The 19,579-nt window shown below is 42.6% G+C and overlaps 1 protein-coding gene across 1 annotated transcript; it reads left to right on the forward strand.

The window, feature by feature from the left end:
* Window positions 1-3,626: 3,626 nt before the first annotated feature.
* LOC306964303 (ras-related protein Rab-7L1-like) lies at window positions 3,627-8,330 on the forward strand (the record flags this gene model as incomplete). The annotated part of the gene is made up of 5 exons (XM_079558294.1): window positions 3,627-3,744; window positions 4,213-4,284; window positions 4,533-4,714; window positions 7,742-7,863; window positions 8,213-8,330. 5 exons carry the CDS (start codon window positions 3,627-3,629, stop codon window positions 8,328-8,330), a joined length of 612 nt encoding a protein of 203 aa, XP_079414420.1.
* Between the last annotated feature and the right edge of the window lie 11,249 nt (window positions 8,331-19,579).

The following is a 19,579-nucleotide window of genomic DNA, read 5'->3' on the forward strand; positions in this document are numbered from 1 at the left end:
CTCCTCTATCAGTTTTTGACTTGTCTGATGGACCTGGTCTTGTATCTTCTTGCAGGAGACCGTTTTTTTGTCCAGAGTCAACTGCAGAGTCTGGTTCGCTCTCTGCTGTGAGTCCAGATCTTTATTGACGACTTCAACCTCTTTCCTCAAAGCAGAAATGGTCTCCTGAGCTTCCTCTGCGGCGGTTTTATTGGCCTCCTTCATGGACAGCTGCTCCTGTTGAAGTGTCTTTATTTCCTCCTCCATCTGGTGGACGTCCTCGTTCAGGGCGACGTGTTTCATCTCAAGCAGCATAATCTGTTCAAGCTTGAGACGATTCTCCGCCAGCTCCTCGTCCTGCCGCTGTAGCAAAAGCGATTTCTGTCCGACCTGGTGTTCCAGGTCTTTAATCTTCTCCCGAAGACTCGCGTCTGCTACTTTGAGCTGTCCGTAGTTCGTCTTCAGGGCGTTGATAACCAGCATCATACTGTCTGTCTGGTTATCCTTTTCCTGTTGAAGGAGGAGAATTTTGGCATCTTTCTCCGACACGGAGACTTGAAGCCTTAAGTTCTCCTCGTTCAGACCCTGGTTTTGGGCATTAAGAGCCTGGACATCAGCTCTACTCTGCCTCAGGGCTTCTTTGGCCACGTACAGCGCGTCCTGTGAACGAAGGGTTTTGTCGGCGAGGTCCCTCGCTAACGAGGAGTTTACTTGACGCTCGCTCTGCACCTGCTCCTGCAAAGAGAGATTGATCCTCTCCGCTGAACAGAGCGCAAGCCGGAGCTCCTGAATGAGCGCGGCGTCGGAAGAACGCTTCTTCCCAAACATTTTCATGGCTTTTTTCACAAATGCTTTAGTGAAAAAAGCAGAAAAATGCGTTAATACACGACAAAATGTGTCGGAGAATGTGGCAGATGCGTTGAAATGCTACAAAATGCAGTTCAATGCGTCGAAAACCGTCAAAATGCGTGGAGATACGTCAAGGTGTGTCAAATGCGTCGAAAGGCTCGTGGGTGTGTGAAGGAATGACTGACTGAGGTATGAGGTCATACAGAGATGATGACATCATCACATTTAGAACAGCTGTAAACATTCCACACAGCTGTCATAGAACTCTAGGGCGTTGCCATGGTAATCCATTGGAACCCATATAGATCTACAGTAATACAATACAATACAAGGGGGAGTGGCCTAGCCAAGGGGGCAGAAAACCTCTCATGGGAATCACAATTTTTCACTCTGTTGTACAATAAACATATTTATCACACACCAATATAGTCAAGCCAAAATAAGGTCCATATGGATGTTTTTTCATGTTCCTTCCAAAAATACAGTCAACTGAAAGGGAGAATGAAGAAAGGGACTATATGCAAGTTATTATTTTTATACTCACTACTGCCACCTCAGGTCTTATGCACAACTGCACTTACAGTATGTCTTACATTAAGTGGTAACGTATGATTCCATTGTGAATGTACTATACGTTATTACAGGTTGTTACAAAGCAGATTACACTGTATTTATTTTAGTGAAAGTGTCAAAGTTAGTGTAAAATAAAGTGTATCAAAAATTGCACTTATTTCTAGATGACTTTTTGCTGTGAAATAGTTTTACCTTGAACTCAAGGAGTGAGAAGAAAATTCTGAAGACGACGCAAAAGTCCACACGCTAACACACACACACGCTAACACACACGCTAACACACACACAAACACACCCGCTAACACACACACAAACGCTAACACACACATTAACACACACGCTAACACACCTGCTAACACACATGCTAACACACCCGCTAACACACATGCTAACACACCCGCTAACACACACGCTAACACACACATTAACGCACACATTAACATACACGCTAACACACACACATGCTAACACACCCGCCAACACACATGCTAACACACACGCTAACACACACGATAACACACCCGCTAACACACACGCTAACACACACACATGCTAACACACCCGCTAACACACATGCTAACACACACGCTAACACACACACTAACACACACATTAACACACACATTAACATACACGCTAACACACACGCTAACACACACACACGCTAACACACACGCTAACACACATGCTAACACACCCGCTAACACACCCGCTAACACACACACTGACACACACGCTAACACACACACTGACACACACGCTAACACACACACACACACGCTAACACACATTAAAACACACACGCTAACACACACGATAACACACACGCTAACACACACACGCTAACACACATGCTAACACACACGATAACACACACATTAACACACACGCTAACACACACGCTAACACACACAATAACACACACGCTCACACACACATTAACACACACGATAACACACACGCTAACACACACACGCTAACACACATGCTAACACACACGATAACACACACATTAACACACACGCTAACACACACACACGCTAACACACATTAACACACATGCTAACACACATGCTAACACACCCGCTAACACACATGCTAGCACACCCACTAACACACATGCTAACACACATGCTAACACACCCGCTAACACACATGCTAGCACACCCGCTAACACACATGCTAACACACCCGCTAACACACATGCTAACACACCCACTAACACACATGCTAACACACATGCTAACACACCCGCTAACACACATGCTAGCACACCCGCTAACACACATGCTAACACACCCGCTAACACACATGCTAACACACCAGCTAACACACACGCTAACACACACACACACGCTAACACACACGGTAACACACACGCTAACACACACATTAACACACCCGCTAACACACACGCTAACCCACCCGCTAACCCACACATGCTAACACACACGCTAACAAACACGCTAGCATACCTGCTAACACACACGTTAGCACACACGCTAACACACCCGCTAACACACACACACATCCCCTAAGCCTAATCTTAACCCTAAAACCACACCTTTACCCTCAAACAGTTCAAATAAATGGGAACCACCCAAAATGTCCTCACTTTTCAAAAATGTCCTCACTCTGTTGGTTAAAAACTCAAACTGGTCCTCACAATGTCATAAGTACAAGAACTCCTAATATAGCATTGGATCTAGCGGTGATTGGTTTGCCAGCGGAAGTGCGTACTACCACATACGCATCAACTCGTCTAAGCTAAGGTAAGAACATATCTCAGTATTTAAAAATGGTGGCCTGTTCCTTTAAACTCGGCACAGTCTGATCACACTCATTGCATAAATGATCTAAATCTGGCTGCCCTCCCCTCTCACCACCATGACAACAGTGTACACATGTCAACGGTTCCCAGAATGACACCAGATAAGAACCACTGAACGATTAACCCAACAACCTCTACTTTTATACCGTGTATTTCAGCATGATAAAAGTGTTTTTAAAAAGAGGCGTGGTTTTGTTTTTTACCCTCTCCAGTAACTTCCTCCCTCTCACCAACTTTTATATCCAGACCAAACCTTGCAGCCTATTGTTCAAAGTATTGTGGGTTTGTTCTTTGTTGCTTGGAGACAGCTACATTTTTATTGTATGTATTTTGAACTTTGGCCATGTTTGCAGCAGATCTCTATAGAAAGAGTACAGAACCGGTGGATGGCATCATGAGGGAGTACTTGATGAAAATATTGATCGTTGGGGATGGAAACGTGGGCAAGTCTTCCTTCGTCAACCGATATGTCAGCGGACAGTTCAACAAAACATACAAGACGACTGTTGGAGGTACTGTGTATTTGTAATATTACTATTCCTTCTACTTCCATGACTATGCTATTTCTATACAAACCTTTTGATGTATTGGTGGTAACTATTATGAGTAATAGTACAAGTAAACCACGTATTAAACTACTGCTACAAAACAACTTTTTTAACACTGTTATGAATCCTGTTAGTGCTGTAGGGAGCTTTGATTTTTATAAAATATTGGTAAGAAAGTGGTTCACTTAGATGCATTTTAGTTGGAATCATGGGGCCTGTAGTTGTTTAACATTTATTGCAAAAGAAATTCAATAAAAAAAGGTCATAACGAAATAAATGCCAAGTGTCATAAGAACAAGCGTCTTTATAAACTTTGTGCAAGTGCAATTATAACCAGCAATTGTGTTTATAAAGATATCTTGAGCTTTTGACTATGTTATATCCTCATTCAGTAATATACGCTCTCTCTGTTTGTTTGTGTTTTTGCTTCAGTGGACTTCTCAATGAAGATCCTGCACTGGTCTGACAAAGAGAAGGTCAAACTGCACCTCTGGGACATCGCAGGTACAAAGCAGTAAATGTACAGCTGCTACTACTACTACTACTACTACTACTACCATTCAGAGACCACTTTGAAACCCTTCCAGTCGGTTTTCAAGAAGACATTAAAAACTCTCAACAGCTTGTATATTATCACTACTGTCATATCTTAATTCAAAGTTCATATTTATTTTAGGTTTCCTTTGGTATCATCTGCTGTTACTACTAATAATTTCTTGACTAATACAATTACCGAAACATTCTGTCCACAGGTCAAGAGCGGTATATCTCTATGACCCGAGTCTACTATAAAGGAGCTTTGGGCTGCATCGTGATTTTCGACATCACAGACTCCGGGAGTTTCCTCAGCTGCCGACTCTGGAAACAAGACCTGGATCTTAAGACCTTACTCCCCAACGGACAGCCTATCCCATGCATCCTGGTGGCCAACAAGGTGAGGGCTAAATGGGACTAAAGCAGGATTAAGCCAGGCCGGAATCAGGACGTGACAAGAGACGTACCAATTAAGCTATTTATTTATTTATTTTAACTTCCAATACCAATACCAATACGTGAGGCTATATCATTACCAGTTTTCTCAAAGACCTTCAACAGTGGCATTTTAGGTGACCCAATCATAGCTTCCATCCTGTCCCAGTCTTGGTTCGCTAATGATGCTGTTTGCTGCAGTATTTTTCACCGATATGAAATGCCAATATCGGTATTGGTGGATCCCGAGACATAATAGGTACTCAAAGCGCTTTATAGCAAGGAACCACTCACCCATTCACTCTCTCATTCATACACCAATGTGTGCGAACTGGGATTCGAAGCCCCGACCTTCCGATCATGAGACCGGCTGCGCCGCTGTCACCCGTAAAATAAACCGGGACAAACACCCAAGACTGAATCAGGTCTAAACTAGGACTAAAGCAAATGCTAAAACTAAACTTCCTGCATCCTTCTTGCAGTAAACCAGAATCAAACCAGGATTGAACCAGGACTAAAGCTGCTGCTAAACCATCGGTAAACTAGAACAAACCAGGACTGAACTGTCGGACGAATCCATTACCTTTGCAAGACTTTTTGCTATAACTTCAATTCAAATGTTTTTTCTGTGAGTCAGCCTCCGAAGCAGCGGATTAAGCATTGTGCCTTTGTGACATAACAACTGACACGTTCATTTTTATATATTTCACAGGTGATATCGCAATGTTTTGGCCAGGCTTGTAACATTGCACCTGCATCTTTTTTTTTCTCCATCTGTGATTCAGACGTGATAAATTGTTGTTTTAAAGGCAGCAAATTCATCAGCAAGGACCAGACCCCAGCAGAAGATGTGATCAAATAATTTATTGACAGTGAGCAGAAGACTGAGAGAGGAAATATTGGAAATAAAATAGATTATGCTTGATGGAGATTTGAGATTATGGCGAATGTAAGAGGGATCGGCCCGGAAGAATCAATGACGGACGATCTGAATTAATGGTAAAAGAGGCCAGACCTCGCTGTAGAAGCAGCTTTGAAATGAAAAGAGTGGATGGAGTCCAGGGTCCAGGAATCGCTCTGAAATGTCGAACCACAATCTTCTCTGTTTGGTTAGAAACAAGGGATCATGGGCAGAGCAAATCAAGCGAGAAGTAACGTTTTGTACTAAAGCAGAGGTACGCAAGGGCGAATATTAGAGTTGATTCAGAACGGATGGATGGGGATTAATATGGTCTCGGTCTTTAGTGGGTTCAGACGACCTTGGATGGATGGAGTCAAAGACACTGTTCAGTACGTTGGCGTAAATTCAGAACTGAAGAAACCCAAGAAAAGCCAGTAGGAACATGCACTCTCAAGTGAGGTCGACCGCCCAGTCCCCAGTAGCCGGAGCGTAGATTTGCGGATATGGTGGGGCAATCGACGCCAGCTGCAGGTTTGAAAAGAGGCTCTATGCACCCAAATGACACATGATTGCCGAGTGCGATCACCGGACGCTGCAGTCCTTAGTCTCTCGCTATTTTCCCATTAAGGATTAGCGATGTCTTGCACAAATCTACGAATAGTTCAAGAAAACATCACTGACAGTAAGATACAGATGGGAAGTCACTGGCTACGTGGTAAAGGAATAGGCCACCGTTTTTACATACTGAGATATGTTCTTACCTTAGCTTTGACGAGTTCTTCAGGACCTGTCTGATCTTCACCCGTGCCTTCAGTCACGTAAACACAGCGCAGACGGCGTTAGCATTTAGCCTCTCCCTCTCTCCTCTATAGCTCCAAAACAGGTCAAGATAGAAGCTACCAAGCTCTTCCACGTTTTCCCCATTTAAATATGGTTACGTGAAGTGTTACACTACAAAGTATAATTACACAAAATTAAACAATGTGGATTTTCTAAGTGGATATAAGGGGGAACTATATTGTAAGGCGTAATAATACCAGGAGTAGTTCGAAATCCGCGCAGTAATCTTCACTTTACTGCGCAGTAATCTTCACTTTACTGTGCGGATGCCAAATTACTCCTGGTATTATTACGCCTTACAATATAGTCCCCCCTTTTATCCGCTTAGAAAACCCACATTGTTTAATTTTGTGTAATTATACTTTGTAGTGCAACACTTCACGTAACCATATTTAAATAGGGAAAACGTGGAAGAGCTTGGTAGCTTCTATCTTGACCAGTTTTGGAGCTTTAGAGGAGAGAGGGAGAGGCTAAATGCTAACGCCGTCTGTGCTGTGTTTACGTGACTGAAGGCACGGGTGAAGACCAGACAGGTCCTAAAGAACTCGTCAAAGCTAAGGTAAGAACATATCTCAGAATGTAAAAACGGTGGCCTATTCCTTTAAGTTGGATGTAGATTCTTTTGGTGAATACTTTGCTCCTGACGCGATGTTTTCAACATGACGCTAATGTCTGTAACTTACTGCCTGCCATGTAATCCTGAGAGACGGAGACAGGAAGAGATGAGATGAGACATAGAGTGGAACTGTACAGGAACTGGAAATGTGACAACACGGCATTAGCTAGGGAGCAAAAGTAGTAGCCCGCTGACGGTGGAACTGGAATAAGCAAGTGAGGACATGACCAGGCTGTATGAACAAGAACCTGCAAGAGAAGATGCTTGAGGAAACCAGCCCATGGCGCTGAGTGTCTGATCGGACATGACGAGATATGACAGGAGCTGGAATGCAATGGTTCGACGGGAACTGGGAATGTTTTTGTTGAGGATGTAGAATTATTCCACAGTCGAAACCTGAAAAAAGCAAGGAAAAGACCCTTTGAGTGAGCGCCGGTCAGTGTTTTCAAATTGGCTTGAAGCGCCCTCTGCAGATGGTATTGGAATGACACATGATGAAACAATTAATGCACACTTTCATTTTGCTAAGGGCATGCTGACAAATCAATGGCACTGTGATGAACACATTTTGAGCGCAGTCTGGTGATGGTTGTACAACTTTGACTGAAAATGATAATGTGTCTTTTTCTTCTCAGTGTGACCTGTCTAAGCGAGCCGTCTCCGCAGACAGCATCGATTCGTTCAGTAAAGCCAATGGGTTTGTCAGCTGGGTGGAAACATCAGTCAAAGAAAACAGGAATGTTGGGGAAGCCATGAGGTACATGTTAAATAAATACAATTTTAATAATAAGCGATTCATTGAGTCGTTCATTTAATATCAATATAAATAATTACATTTAAGTGTACAGTTGTAGCTGTTGTCAATGATTTTTGATAATGATATTTTTTTTGTAGCAACAGCAGTAGTAGTTGTATGTTGTCGTTTTTCACAATAATGTAGTAGTAGTAGTAGTAGTTGTAAGAGTTGATACGGGTACTGGCAGTAACATTTGTAGAATTGTAGTAGAAAGTAGTGGCAGCCTTTGTAGTAGCTTTTGATACATAAATATATGTAGTGGTTGGTGTAATTTAGTTGCAGCAGTAATCTTGTATGTGTGTACTTGCAGGAGGCTGGTTCAGGAGATCCTGTCAGTCCAGACCAGTCCAGACCCGGTTCTGCCCGCTCCTGAAAACTCGATAAAACCTGAGCCCGAGCAAGAAGAGCCCAGAGCCCCCTGCTGCTGAGGCAGGACGGCCTGGACATGCAGACTCACCGCTGTACCAGTGATGTATTCTGGTGACTGTGGCATTAAATGCGTTTTGAGGTGGCGCAAATGAACAGCAAGTGGCTGGAACAGAAAGTGGCGTTGTTGTGGTTATACTAGTGGTTCCACACTAATATTCAAACAGAATTATAAATCATGAAACTACCTACTGTTGCTGTGTTTTTGGTAATTAACCAGCGATTGGAAAAAATTCTCAATGCCCCATTATTGATGTTGCTCATAAACATGTGACGACATATAAACAAATCTGACGGCATGGGAGTATGGGAACTAATATCCTTGCGTATAATAAATAAAGAGGGCTATCGTTCTGGACTTACCAGGCTGGAGGAGTACTAACTCAATACTACCACTAAATAACTATTATGTCACTATAATGTATGTCATTTTATGTTTAAGGTATACTTTATTTTACAAATGTATGTGAGAAATTTTAATGCTCTTCTTTTTTTTTACTTAAATACCGACAACCAGAATAAGCAAAAGCAAAAGTTGTAGCAGAAGTAGTAGTAGCAGTAGTAGAAGCCTATTGTAGTAGTAGGAAAAAAAAAAAAGGTGTATCGTGTGATACAGTTGAGAAGTGAACAATCTGTGGACAATCTTTATTCATTTAAATGTGGATTCCCCTTCAACAATGGTGTCCGCCTCAAAACCAAGCACATTCAGACATCGGCTTGGTCGTCGGTGTAGTCGGAGTAGAAGTAGAAGTAGTAACATAAAACATTATCTTCAGCAATACCTGTAGTCCATAAAAAAATAAAAATATTAAATATATATAAAAAACAAAAAAAACTCATCCTCACCCTCCGCGGGCGGTCTCTCTTTTTCCTCCTGCTCGGGTCCTCTACCAGAGGCCTGGGAGCTTGAGGGTTCTGCGCAGTATCTTTGCTGTTCCTAGAACTGCACTTTTCTGGACCGAGATGTCTGATGTATTTCCTGGGATCTGCTGGAGCCACTCCTCCAGTTTGGGGGTCACTGCCCCGAGTGCCCCAACGACCACGGGCACCACTGATGCCTTCACCCTCCAGGTTTTCTCCAGCTCTTCTCTGAGCCCCTGGTATTTCTCTAGTTTCTCATGTTCCTTTTTCCTGATGTTGAAGTCGCTTGGTATTGCTATGTCGATCACAACGGCTTTCCTCTGCTCTTTGTCCACCACCACAATGTCCTGTTGGTTCGCCATTACCATTTTGTCCGTCTGTATCTGGAAGTCCCACAGGATCTTGGCTCGGTCATTCTCGACCACCTTTGGAGGTGTTTCCCACTTTGACCTTGGGGTTTCCAGCCCATACTCTGCACAGATGTTCCTGTACACTATACCAGCCACTTGGTTATGGCGCTCCATGTAAGCTTTCCCTGCCAGCATCTTACACCCTGCAGTTAAGTGCTGGATTGTCTCATTGGCCTCTTTGCACAGTCTACACCTGGGGTCTTGTCTGGTGTGGTAGATCTGGGCCTCTATTGCTCTGGTGCTCAAGGCCTGCTCCTGTGCAGCCATGATGAGTGCCTCTGTGCTGTCCTTTAGTCCGGCTCTGTCTAGCCATTGGTAGGATTTCTGAATATCCGCCACTTCAGTTATGTTTCGGTGGTACATGCCGTGTAGGGGCTTGTCCTCCCATGACGGGACCTCCAGCACCTCATCTTCTGTTCCCCATTGTCTGAGACATTCACTGAGCACGTCATCTGTCGGAGCCTTGTCCTTGATGTACTTATGGATCTTGGATGTTTCATCCTGGATAGTGGCTCTCACACTCACTAGTCCTCGGCCTCCTTCCTTACGGCTAGCGTACAGTCTCAGGGTGCTGGATTTGGGGTGGAACCCTCCGTGCATGGTTAGGAGCTTTCGCGTCTTAACATCTGTGGTCTGTATCTCATCCTTTGGCCAGCTTATTATTCCTGCAGGATATCTGATTACTGGCAGGGCGTAGCTGTTTATTGCCTGGGACTTGTTCTTGCCATTGAGCTGGCTTCTTAGGACCTGCCTTACTCGTTGGAGGTATTTGGCCGTAGCCGCTTTCCTTGTCACCTCTTCGCGGTTGCCATTTGCTTGTGGGATTCCGAGGTCCCATATATATATATATATATGCTTTTGCCAGCTGATGGCACTGTTCAACATAATCAACGTAAAATATATATATATATATATATATATATATATATATATATATATATATATATATGCTTTTGCCAGCTGATGGCACTGTTCAACATAATCAACGTAAAATAAAATATTTGATTGACAGTCACATCCTTCCCATTGTCAAAGTGTGCAAATCACGCAGTAATAAAAAGCAACAGGTGGCTATTTTTTATTGATTTAAACTTTTATGGTGTAAAAAATAATTCCACAGGGGTTCAGTCATAAATGAATGCCTTCAGTGAGAATCTACAATGTAAACAAAAGAAAATACAATACATAAAAAAGCATTTCCAAACTTTTGACCGGTACTGTGCCTTCGACTAATTTTTTGTTCATGTATATGCCTAATGCCTATTCATTCATTCATTCATTCATCATTCATTCATACAGTGGGGAAAAAGTATTGACCAAATCCTTTTTTTCCCGCTGTAGCTGCTTCAGATAGTATTTGAATGCCAGAAAAAAAACACAATATGGATTAACCAGCAGATTAATTAATTAGAATAGCCTGACCGAAAGGATTTAGGCTGAAGTCAAAACTTATTATACCTAACCTCGTATACCTACAGTTGTCACACTATGACCACACTATTGTCACATGATGAAACAGTTATTCAAACACTTCAGGTGCGATGGAGCAGCTGTTAGTGCTTATTTGATCCCCTGACGTCCCGCTGTGTGGAGTTTGTATGTTCTCTTCGTGTCTGTGTGAGTTTCCTCCATGTGCTCCGGTTTCCCCTACCACTAAAACATGTACAATAGGCCAATGGTGTGTATGTGAGAGAGAGTGAGTGGAGGGACTGATGGCGCAGATGGGCAGCCATGCTTGCATCAACCCTTCCAGGGCAGCGGTGGCTACTAAGGTAGCTTACTAAGCATGGAGTGAATGTCAATTGAATTTTGAATGTTTTCAGAGGGGCTTATACAAATGGGTGGCAGCGCACCGGTTAGCGCTCGATTCCCACTGGACGGGGCCTTTCTGTGTGGAGTTTGGATGTTCTACCTGTGTCTGCGTAGGTTTCCTCTGAGTACTCCGGACATGAAAAGACATGTACAAGAGGTGAATCCTCCAGCCAGGTGTTAATGACCATTAACCTGTCTCCACATCATGGAGATGGGTCCACTGCCGTCGCCCAGCAGCATCGAAGGATAGGTCAAATGCAGAGAACAAATTTCCCTATGGGGACAATAAAGTATACCAACAAACAAACCGTTCCTAATAACGCGTATTGCCCCCTTTTAGCATCAATCACAGCTTGGAGTCGGTTGTGGAGAAGGTGTGTATATAATTTAATAGTAAAGCGACCCATTCTTCTTGGCAAAAAGCCTCCAGTTCCTTTAAGTTCCTGGGCTGTCTTGCATGAACAGCGTGTTTGAGCTCTCCCCACAGTGGTGTAGTAGCACTTTTCATCATAGGCTTTGTTGTCAACAAATCCCCTGACCTCAGTATCATTGAACCACTGTGGGAAGATCTCAAACGCGCTGCTCATGCAAGACAGCCCAGGAACTTACAGAAACTGGAGGCTTTTTGCCAAGAAGAATGGGTCGCTTTATCATCAGATTATATACAGAACCATCTCCACGACAACCACAAAAGACTCCAAACTGTCATTGATGCTAAAGGGGGCAATACAGTATTAGGAACTGGAGTGTGTAAACTTTTCAACTGGGTCATTTTGGTATTTTACTATGTTACAGTGATTTGAAATGAGTTCACTGATTTTTTTCACAATTAATGGCTTCACAACATCACTGATCATGAGTGAAAAAGAAAAAAAGCTTTTGTGTGTTTTCTCATATTGGGCATATTGGGCAACACCAAGGCGCTGACAGACGGAGCCGGGATGGGAAAGCCTGTTTGGTGTGAGAACGAGGTGAAGAGCGTGTTCGGTGGGGGTGGCCTGATAACCGCCTCTAACCCCGTCGCTCCACCTGCCCCTCCATCATCCACACACGTCAGGACAGCTTCACAGGCCCACATGGCGTCCTCGTGGTGCGTAGGCGCGGCACATGGCCCCGCATGTGAAGCATCTCTTAGCACATGCATGGGGACGTGGCGAAAACTGTTTACAAAAATCTTCCCTATAGAGTTGCAAAATCTCTTGGTTTGAAATTATTCGAATTATGCGGGAAAAGAAAGTTCTCGGCTTTGGCTATTCTCATTTATTGTCAAATGGGGCTTTTTAATTGTCAGGTCGACAGTCTTAGAGGCCCCAGAGTTGATTTTTGTCCCCCGTTTACAAACAATAAGAAGAGCGAGCATGGAAATAGTTCAATTGATGTGGTCCCAACTCATTCCTAACTTTCCAAAAGCATTTCTAACACCCGAGTTCTTTACAAGGGTGATTTTATAAGCATGTCTAGAACTTTCGGGGAGCCTACTGTCACGGTAATGTTAAACAAAAGGTTTTATAATGAGATCTTTGTTTTCCAACTCCAACTTCCTCGTCTGCGTTTGAAAAAAGTGGATTATTCCGCGGCAGTTTTGTCAATGGCAAAGACGCCATTGTGAAACGGGCCTAAGCTCCATCTTAATTTTTGCCCTTGGGTCAGTCTCTGTTCAGTTTAGTTTCATTTGGTCCTGGTTTGAGCAGAGGTGGACTTTGTAGTTGGAAGACTTTTTTCCTGTTTTTTTGTTTTGTCTTACTTGCGCACTTTTGAAACTGTGCTGCGGTTTCATAATCATGAATCTGAAGGGTGGAAAAAAAAGCAACAGCACCTAGATGGAGCCAGAATGTTAGAGGCTGGCATGTTCCCTCCACTGAACATGTGTCAGCTGTTTGTTTTACTGGGGAATCGAGAGCGTCGTCCTATCTGAAAACGCTCATTTCCACCCCAATACTGATATCCATCCATCCATCTTCTTCCACTTGTCCGTTGCCGGGTTGTGGGGGCAGTCGTTGGAGCTGCCCAAACCACATTGCACCAGCCCCTTATGGCTCCTCCTGCAGGTGGTGGTGGGTCCACAGAAGGATAGCCTCACGGTTGTAACCATAAGGGGCTTCTGAACCGCTCTTTGGCTGTCCCGTCACCTAGAACCTGTGCCATGGAAGACTCTACCAGGAGCACCAAGCCCCCGACAACAGAGCTCCCAGGATCATTCAGGTGCTCAAACCCCTCCACCACGGTAAGGTGGCGGTTCCAGGAGGGGCCCCACACTGATATGTTCCTTTTAAAACTATTCTTATATGTTATTGTCGACCCATTTCAACCTCGAACCAAGCACATTTTCTCCAGTTTGGCTTTACCAAAAATCTAAAAGGACGACAAAAGCGAGAAGAAAATGAGGATGAAAACGCAGCGATAAAGTGTCAAAAAAGCAATGAAAATGCCCCAAAAAAAGAACATAAAAACAGTGACAACGACACACCTACAACATAAAGAAAAAGATGGTGTTAGCTTTCTAGTGACTGTAGTGCAGCGCTTTAAGATGTTTGTTAACGTTGTAAAGTGCAAAACAAATGCAACCCTTACTAGAATTAGACTGGAACTTGGAGCAGGGAAAGTAAAAAGGTAGAGGTTTGATAAGTGACGTTTTCTTCTTCGTTTATGCTCTGATAACAAGCCATCTGAACAGACAGGGGATATACAAAGCATCCTCCGGTGCCAGGTGTCTGGTCAGTGAGCCTCCGAACAGTTTGTCCAGGCTTTTCCAGCATGTGGTCCTCTGATTCACACACTCCTCTCTATGAATGACACCCTCACTGCTCCAAAAACTAAAAATATCTGACACCGATTTTTCATTTTTCTCAGATATCAGCAGCCAGATTGTATTTGGCTAATTTATCATGTTACATGGCGTGAAAAAGGGTCATTATCAAGAGCGACCTAAGTCTAAATGAAACCAAACTATAGATTTTAGAGATAAGATCTTTCTAGAGATAAGCGGAGACTGGTGTTGGTTTTCACAAGTTCCTCAAAAAATATTTCATTTTTATGGCAGGATGAAGCTCAAAGTCTCAGGTAACAAAACATTTGACTAACTCTCCTGTATGTTATTCGGTTCAAACTATATACAAAAAGCTCACTGGTGACAACCGACACTGGCACCGTGTTGGTCGTTCCAATGTTATGTTGATGCATAAAAATGTTTTATTTTTTACTAAACATAAGTAAACGTTTTTGTATCATTTTTTCATGTTATTCCAATGCTGAACATTTACTAAAATATTTTCACAGAAGTTTGACCATGTTTTTGAATATTTTACTATATTTTTTAACAGTGCCCCCTGCTGACAGACATATGATGAGTGTGACAACCAACACCGCTGTCCCCATTGGGGGTTTAACCTCTTACCACCCGCCTAAACCAAGCGCATTTTCTCCAGTTCGGCTATACTCAAAGCAACCTCATTTTAACACTAAGGCCTACAAACTGAAATCGGTGAATGTAGTGTGTGAGTGAATGCTTGGTGGTGGTCGGAGAAGCCGATGGCGCAGACTGGTAGCCTCGCATCCGTCAGTCTACCCCAGGGCAGCTGTGGCTACAATAGCAGCTTACCACTACCAAGTATAGAGTGAAGGAATAATGCAATCTAAAGCTTCTATGAGTGTCCAAAAAAGCACTATATAAAACCGATGCATTATTATGTTTTTGTTGCTCTTGTCACGCTTTTGTCACTTTTTTGTTGTTATTGTTGCTTTTCTGGCACACTTTTGTCACTTCTTTTGTGGCTTATTCATCGCTATTTGTGTTGCTTTTCTGTCATGTTTTTGTCACGTTTTTGTCGCTCTTTGGTCTCATCGTTTAAAGAGATTGTCTAGTTGGAGCTCTCAGCAGCTCGGATCCACGGAGCCAAACATGCAAATATCTCACAAATATGGAATTTGACTGCAAATGTCTGACTGCATGTAACAACTATGAATGAACAGTACATAATTATATGTATTCCAAATACAGTACAACTCTCGTCTAAATTTTACGTACTGTAACTATATGTATCAAATGCTATTTCTGTGGAGGTCACTGACGGAAGAAATCAGCAAATATTTGTCTCTTGTTTACCAGTGTTTGTGAGTGTTGTCTTTATTATTGTAGTTTTGTTTCCTTAAACTGTACGTTGACGTTCAAACGTATTGAGCATAACTGCTCATTTAAAAGACTCATAATCACAAAGGGTGATTCTAAATGACACAAAGCCTGCTTTCCAGTTTGAGAATCACTGATTCAACAGACGATCAGATTAACTTAAAGTATGTAGGATTTATATTATCTCAATGAGTTAAGTTATTCCAGAACGCTTCAACGCTAATGTAGAAACAAAACTGTTAATGCCTCATTCAACTACCCTTTAAAAACTGCAGACAAGTCATATGTTTTGTAAATGATTTATTTTGTCCAACACATTAACAAAACGGGGCAAATTAACTTTTTTTTTTACACTGCAAACTGTATTCTTGCCCCTTTTATGAAATACAAACACAAAAACGTGTGTGAAAGCACACAATAATGCACCACTTTTGATTCAGGAACAAAATCGAGGTTACTCAGTAGAATTTTAAAAAACGTATTGTTTGTGAAATGTAACATTGCAACAAAATATAGCAGGATAATAGGAAAATGGAGGATCAATTTCACCTACATGCAAATTAACTTGTCTGTGTAAACAAGGAAACGTGTGTGAAAGCACCATGCACATGCACAACCAAAAGGGGAAAACAGAAAAAGAAAAAAGACATTCCTCATGCAACACACTTTTAGGCCTGACCACTAATCGCAAACAAAATGGGATGTTCTGCCTTTTGTTTTTCTTCTTTTCCCATTTCTATTTCTAAAGTTTTTACAAGCAACTTACGTCCGATTACTCTATTATTGTAAAATCTGTCAAAAATAAGAATATCACAGTATAAAAAGTGAAAACAATCAAGGTGTGAACAGAGACACATAAATACCTCCATTTATAATCCCAATTGGCAAATGTCAACTGTCTCTATAAATATTCATTTCCAACCTCCGAATGTTTTAGTTTCAACCTCTACAATCTCAAATCCACATTTCTGAAGTATCAGTATTCAGCATTCTCTCAAACGCCTAATACTCCTGTGCACTGAATCTTAACCTGGGGGAAAGTAAACAATAATTTAGTAGTTGGAAACATTTTTCAACATTGTTCTGCACCATCATCCTTCCCTGAAAGGCACCAGTACCATAGGAGCAGCGCTTGCACCTGTCGTATTGTTACATGGATTTAACAGTGGCCGAAGGCTTTCAGTGAAACAACACTCTGTGAAAGAGTAGATGAGGCTTTCTTTAAATGTGTCAAAGAAAGAGACCACGCCCTCATCATAATCCACAAACACTCCCACCTTGAATGGCGAGCACCTCTTAGGGCAAGTGACCGATTCGTTCTCCTTTGCTTCATACATCCCATCACCTGAATAATAAATGAGCCAGTATCCATTCTCAACATCTTGGGGGTTGCCGTCTTTTCTTCCCACTGACTCTTTAGCCACTCCTAATTCCCATTCAGTCTTTCCTTTGACCTGAACCTCAAAATAAAATTTCCCGGACGAGATCTTTTGTTTCCCTAAAACGCTGTACCACGTAGCAAACCTCTCAGGGTTGTCTGGGAGATTTGTTTTCTTATCACTGAAACTGACCTGAGTGAGATCTTGAGACAGAACTAAGTGTGAATTTGCAGTGTCTGGATCGAGAGTCACTTTTCCCTCAAATTCCACTACTCTGAAAAATTCACTCTCAAAGATTAAGTCCATGGATAGAGCAAGATCCCTTTCCAGTTCAATCAAAGCCTTTGTCAGTCTTCCCTCAAAGGTGGGAGCCCTGGCAGTCTCCTTTGTCCAGTCATTGAGCTGTGGAGCAGGTTTGGCTGAAGTGAATGTTTGTACGAACTGCAGGTGGTCTCCTGAGCTCCACTGCTGCTCCATTTCCGCCTCTCTCTGTTCCAGCACAGAGAGCTCTGTCTCAATCTTCTTTATCAGATGTGCTGCCTCCTCCTGGATCTTGCTATGTTTCTCCTCAATTCTTTGTTTGAACGAGTCCAGACCTTGTTGAACACTCTCCATCAAAGTGTTGAAGACTCTGATGCCTTCTTGTATTTCTGTGTCTGCATTTTTCTCACTGAGGTCCACTGAGCTCCGGATCTCCTCGATTTTTTTAAGTCTTTGTTTAATCTGCTCCTTCACCTCAGTCTGCTGAACCACACACTCCTGCTTCAGGGGAACTGACTTGTGATCTTTATGGCCAGCAGTACAATCCAGACAAATGAAGTGCGAGTGGTCCTTACAGAGGAGCTCCAGGGGTCTGTCGTGCTCAGGACACACACGCTCCTCCAGGTTGAGCACTGCCTCGATCAGCTGGTGGTGTCGTCTCAGACGGGGGTTGGTGAGGTGGGGCTGGAGGTGGTTTTGACAATAGGAGGCCAGACACACCAGGCAGGACATTAGGGCTTTGAGCCTGGGCTCAGGGCACACGTCACAGAGAACCTCTCCTGCTGGAGCAGAGACGTCACAAACCTCTCCTTTTGGAGCAGACTTGGGGTCTGAGCTCATTAGTCCCATCTCAATATCAACAACCGGCTTGTTACTTCTGAATTCAAAAGTCAGCTCAGCCAGAACAATGTTGACTTTCATTTGAGGTCTTGATCTGAAATCCACTTCACAGACGGGGCACTTGATGCCATCACTGTTGTCCCAGTGCTGGTTGATGCAGGCCCTGCAGAAGCTGTGTCCACACGGTGTAGTGACTGGAGCAGAGAACACCTCCAGACAGATGGAGCACAGGAAGCGTTCCTCAGAGATTGTGCGGCTCACAGAGGTCATCGCTAGAACAGGACAGTGAGAGAACTTGGTTCATTGCAGTGTAGAACAAACTTGAAGGCAATGAAAAAATCATGAGTATTTGAAAGACCAAATTGTGGTCAGTAGTTCTCAGTTTTGTTTATGACAATTTCCCCCCCCCCACTTGTTACGAGTAAATTCAAGTCCTATCCAAGGTTGCCCAGGCATGTATTTGCATTATCATTATGGATTATCAAATACACATCATCTTTTTATTTTACTCACTGGAGACTTGAGATTGAATTAATAGATGATTTATAGAGGGTTTGATTCCTTCATCCAGACAGCTGTGCTTTTGGTTTGCCTCAATCAGTTTTTATGCTGCAAATGTTACTCCAACTCCAAATTACTTCCTGGTTCGTTTCAAGGCAGCCCCTTTTTCAGACAATTCTGAAAAAACAGAAACAATAAATGCAATGTAAGACTTCAACAATTAAACAAAAGGCCTTTGCATGTGTTTCCAATGGCGACACATCGAATGATAGCTATAGTGCCATTTTGAGGACGAAGTAGAACAAACATGCTGTCTGCCTGGGGTAGGTTGATAAACAAAATATCAGTAATGAGGATAAAAATAAGAAGTGTCTCAAGTTCAATCAGTAAAGACGCGTACCATGATACAAGTACTAGCCAGTGATCCCGAAGATGGCGGCCATAACAATAAAGCCATGAGACTGAAACCAATGTCTAGAATTCTAAAACAGACTGGAGTTTTCCCTCATCTCCCTCCCACCAAAAAGTTCACCGCCTTGAGTATGAATTCCTTTAAGTTATATAGTGCATAAAGTCGATCTCCGTCTCTTTTATTCCATCGACTGTGCGATTCTCTAATTTTGATGTGGTTGTAACTTAGGTTGTGTTATTTATGAGGGAGCTCTATTTTTTGGGGTTGTGTGGCAGTTTTTTTTTTTTTTTTGTAACTTTCTTTTTATTGTTTTTAAGTTTTGAACAATACAAACATGGGATACTTGGGATATTAAAAGTAAAACTTTACCAACAAAATGGTTTTAACAATGTGAAGTTGAAGCGAAAATTGTCCATTTCTCCCATTTTTCTTGACACTGCTCTTCTTGAGTCCTCAGTCTATGGGTCAAAATCTCCATCTCCAAAATTCCTTTCACTATTTGTAGACAGTCTTTAGTTGTAGGTGGTTCCATTCTGTACCATTTTTTGGTAATAGCCTTTTTACAAGCTACTAACAGTATTTTAAGTAAATATTTCTCATTTTTTTCCACATTACCCTCCATGAAATAACCAAAATATAACAGTAAACA

This window comes from Gobius niger (genome assembly GCF_951799975.1).
Source record: "Gobius niger genome assembly, chromosome: 6".
In the NCBI taxonomy this organism is placed as follows: domain Eukaryota; kingdom Metazoa; phylum Chordata; class Actinopteri; order Gobiiformes; family Gobiidae; genus Gobius; species Gobius niger.